This window comes from Nyctereutes procyonoides, unplaced genomic scaffold (genome assembly GCF_905146905.1).
Source record: "Nyctereutes procyonoides isolate TBG_1078 unplaced genomic scaffold, NYPRO_anot_genome, whole genome shotgun sequence".
Classification (NCBI taxonomy): Eukaryota; Metazoa; Chordata; class Mammalia; order Carnivora; family Canidae; genus Nyctereutes; species Nyctereutes procyonoides.
The window spans coordinates 35,228,395-35,233,266 of NW_026575140.1; the positions used below are offsets into that span (position 1 = coordinate 35,228,395).

The following is a 4,872-nucleotide window of genomic DNA, read 5'->3' on the forward strand; positions in this document are numbered from 1 at the left end:
AAAGGATTCCCTAATAAGCTTTTCCACTGATTGATTCATTTGAAAAGCCTGCTCTGTGCTTGGTTTCATCCTGGGTATGGCTGAGCTGCTGATTTTTTTCAGGTGACCAGAAATGGTCTCTCATTCACTCTGAGTTTTTCATTTTCTGATTTCATATTTTAATTTCTAATTGTTCATTTTTTGTTTTCTAAATACTTTAATAGCACCATTCTTATATCACAGATACAGTCTCTCATACTTTGAAGATATTGTTGATTAAGACAAGTTTGCCTGACACTGTCTCCTTTTATCAAATCGTTTTGTCCCCCTGTGTATTTATTTTGGCCTCAATATTCCATATCAGATATTTTTCTTAAATGTCTGGTATTTCTTGGCTGGGCATTCATGTCTAACTAAAAATCCTACTGAAAGTTCTGGGGCACTTGTTGATTATGGACTTCACCAGAGGATGACCAAGCTGGGTATTTTCATCAGCAGGATCTTCAATGTCAGTGTTGTTAGATGTTTTGTCTTTTACTTTGGAGGGAGAAAACTCTTCAGGTGATCTAAGCCTGGCTGCCAGAGCTCTTAGTAGAAGAGAGGAGCCTAGAGGTCTCAATATTTAGTGATTGAACTTCCATTTGATTCTGCTTTAGATCTGGTACTCAGTATCACCTGTGCCTGGTGTCATTCTGTACATAGAACCTCTGTGTCTCCAGATAATAAATTCTTGAACCTTCACTCATGAAAGGCATTCATCTGGCCATAGAGAAAGGGGAGGGAGACTGATACCACATAGACTCTCAATCAGTAGCCTTGTTTTGGGTTCGTTTCACTCTCACTTCCAGAGGTACCTGGTGCTGCCAATTCTTCAGCCTCTGGAGTGAGGGAATTCCTAAATTTATATTCTACTGACTTAGGGTTTAGCTTTCTTGGGTCTGCTAAGTTAGTTACCATTCTTCCATCTGCTTTTTCACTTCCAAAATATTTTTTACTGCTGCTGCTTCTATTCTTTTTGTCCCTGTGAGTATATGCTTTAACATTTTTATTCGTTAACTCTGGTTTTCATGAGGAACAAAAGTTAACGTATGCTTTCAGTTCACTTAGAGTGTGGTGGATTTCTGAGTTTCGAGGGTAAAATAAAAATCTTGTAAAAAAATCTTGTAAGTATCATAGCTAAAAAGACAACCTATAACTTAAATAAAAGACAATTAGGTTTTGAGCTTGTCTTTTGAAATATGGAGAGAAAACACTGTTTATAGAATTCTCTGTCTAGCCAAACTGTCATTCAGGTGCAAGGCAAATAGAGATGCACAAGGATTTAGGTTATATGTCAAACGTGTCTTTCCTGAAAATAGTACTGGGGGATATACTCCAATCAAATGAAAAATGAATTAGCGTGGAGAGCTCAAGAAAGAAGACAAAGTATGTAAGAATACATCTGGCTATGAGATACCAAATAAATGTAGCCCACAACAAAAAGAAAAAGTGATAGAGGCACCTGGGTGGCTCAGTGGTTGGGTGAATGCCTTTGGCTCAGGTCATGATTCTGGGGTCCTGGAATCAAGTCCTGCATCAGGCTCCTAGTAGGGAGCCTGCTTCTCCCTTTGCCTATGTCTTTGCTTCTCTCTCTGTGTTTCTCATGAATAAATAAATAAAACCTTTTTTTAAAAAAAGAAAAAGTGGCAATACCAAAACCAAGCAAAGTATTCAAGGCAAAAATATTAAATGGGACAAACCTGCATGTTTAATCATGATAAATAATGAAATCCATAAAGAAGTAAAATAACAATGACAAACTCCCTCAATTATAATGGAAATTCTGAATGGACTTTTTGAGAATTTGACAGATAAGGCTATATAAATAATTATTTGGAGGATTTAAATGGGTATATTTTACTCCATATTATTTTCAGATACTCATGGAACACTTATAAAAGTCAATCCTCTAAGAAAATCTCATATAAAATGTCCAAGTTTAAAACATCCTACGTAGAAAATTTGAGGTCACTTTTTCTAAACATAGTACAACAAAACAAGACATTAACAAAAGGCTAAAAAAAAAAAAAAAAACAATAAAAGGCTAGTCCCAAAAACTAAGTACTTGGAAATTAGGAAGTACACTTCTAAATAGCTCTTGGATCTAAGAGAAAGTCATGTTTGAAATTATACAGTTTTTAGAAATTACATAGATTTTGATATAGAGTTTTTATTATAATATTGTCAAAGTACCGGGTTGGAACAAAATTTATAACTTTGCTTGTGATTTTTTAAAAATGGTTTATTATTTTTTTTTAGAGAAAGAGCACACATGTGAGAGCAGGGGCATGCACAGGGAAAGAAGCAGACTCTCCATGTCTGGAAAACACTAGATGGTTCATTATGGATGATGATGAATGGAGTGTGTGAGGGGAGACTAGCAGAGAATAGGGCAGATGGGATTGCTTTGGTGTGGCCTGAGGGACTTTGAATGCAAAGCTAAGCTGCTTGGACTTGACCCTGCCTGTGAAGAGCCACAGAAGGTTTTCTCTGAAAGTCAGATTTACAATAGTATAACTACAATACGGTAAAAGTCACCCTTTTCAGGAATATAGTTCTGTGAGTTTTGACAAATGCCATTGGTCATGTAATCACCAAGACAAGCAAGATGTAGAATATTGCCATCAGCCAAAGGGTTTTCCTGTGCCATTTGTAGTCTATCTCCTCCCCCAGCCTCTGGCAACTACTGACAGGATTTCCATCCCTATAGTTTTGCCTTTTCCAGAATGTTGTATAAGTGGAATCGTGCCATATGTAGAATTTTGTAGCTTTTCTTTTATTTTTGCATAATGCTCTTGAGATTCATCCATGTATTTGCACGTAGCAGTAGTTCCTTTTTAAGCTGAGTTCTATTCCATTGTATGGATGTACCACAGGTTTGCAGTTTTTTAAAATGCATTTACAAGGTGAGCAACATCTGGAATGTTTCCAGATTGGGCCACTTTGAATAAAGCTGTTATAAACCGTCACATACAGGTCTTTGTGTAGACACATGCTTTGTTTATCTTTGGCAAATATCTACTAGGATTTCTAGGTCACGTGGTATGTATAACTTTATAAGAAACTATTTTCTGAAATGGCTGTACTATTCTGTATTCCCACCAGCAATGTATGTGGGCTCTACTTGCTTCATATCCTTGTCAGTATTTGCTATTGTCAGTTTGGGCTTCCCCTCCCACCCCGATGTTAGCCATCTTGAGAGGTGTATCTCCTTGTGGCTTGAATTTGCACTTGCCAACAAGATGTTGGACATCTTTGCATGTGCTTCCTGGTATCTCTTTTTTGGCACATTTGAAAAAAAGGGTTGTCTGTTTTCTTCTATTAAATTTTGAGAGTTATTTATATAATCTAGGCATCCATCCTTCATCAGATATGTGTTTTGCAAATATTTTCTCCCATATACTCAGAAGGGTTTTAGTAGGAAATAACTTGGGTTTTTATGATGTGCTCTGGGGCAGTGGGATGGGGACAGAAACAGGGAGGCTGTTCTCATGGTCAGGGAAGAGCTTTGGCTCTGAGCCAGACCAGGGGCAGTGGGATGGGGGAGGACTGAAGACCCACTAGATGAGAATTAAGGCCTTTTTTTACCCTGGTGAGTCCTCCCTCCTACCTTTCTTCCTTTGACAGATATTTGTGGAGCACCTATTAAGCCCAAGTAATAGTCTGAGCATGGGGGAAACATCCATAAATAAATCAAGTCTTGCCCTTCCCTTGTAGAGTTAACATGTTGGCATGGAAGACAGACAATAAACAAACACATAAATGTGTATGATGTAATGACTGGTAGATGCTGTTTGATACACAAAGCAAAGGGTTCTTCTTGAAATGCTGTCTTCTAAATGGCTCTGGGGATGGAACTGGAGTCTTCAGGGATTTCCTTTGGAGAAAAGAATCAGAACAATGCAAGGGATACTAGACTGAGGTCAGGAACTCTGGGCTGGAAGTCTGGCCCGGACTCTGGCCACCAGGGTAACCTCAGGCAAGTTCTCTCCTCTCTCTGGCCTGCATCTCCCTCTCAGAGTGGCCTAGATGATCTTTCAAGTGCTAGGATTTTGTATTTGAAGTTCTTACAAACCAGCTTGGGGCTCTGATGAACCTTTTTAGGAAGGAATTTCCTTTTTAGAAATAGGTTGTTTCATTGCTGAAGGCCATCATTTGTTTTAAAGATTTTATGTATTTATTCATGAGAGACACACAGAGAGAGGCAGAGACATAGGCAGAGGGAGAAGCAGGCTTGCTGTGGGGACCCCGATGCGGAACTCAATCCCAGGACCCTGGGATCAGGACCTTAGCCAAAGGCAGACACTCAACCCCTGAGCTACCCTGGTGCCCTGAAGTTCATCAATTTTGTCCTCTTACCCAATGTAGAACCCTTGGGAAGCAGGACCAACAGGTACCTTTTCATCCCCCTTTGGATGCCCCCAGGGATAAGGGTTCACTTCCTTCTAAGGGATTGGTTTCATTTTCTCTTTCTCTTATCTTTTTAAAGGGAAAGGATCACACCTTTTACTAAGGGAAGGTGTCCTCCAACAGTGGATTACAATTCAGATTCTACTTCTTAAAGCTGCATATGAAGGACTACCTGTGATGACCAGAGGGCCCAACAGCCTGGAGACAAATTTGGGGATGGGAGGGTAGGAGTGGGAATCGGGAGGGTAGGGAGGATCTTAGAGAAAGGACACATGGGAATGCCTGGGAGAGGGGAGAGATATGGTGGGATCACTTGCTGGAGACATCTACCATGATGTCTGCTGGGACATCTGGGGCCAGATATCTTTTGATATGAAAGATCAACTATCCTGAGAATTCAAATTAGCCAGTGGCATGAACATGGGAGCCAGATAGCAGATGGAC

The 4,872-nt window shown here is 39.6% G+C and overlaps 1 protein-coding gene across 1 annotated transcript in view; it reads left to right on the forward strand.

Moving 5' to 3' along the window:
* LEXM (lymphocyte expansion molecule) overlaps positions 1-4,580 on the forward strand; it is a 22,215-nt gene extending 17,635 nt beyond the window's left edge. Inside the window, exon 10 of the mRNA XM_055305234.1 lies at positions 4,508-4,580. Within this exon, the coding sequence (XP_055161209.1) occupies positions 4,508-4,580 (73 nt within the window). The remainder of the gene's footprint in view (positions 1-4,507) is intronic.
* The last annotated feature ends 292 nt before the right edge of the window (positions 4,581-4,872 follow it).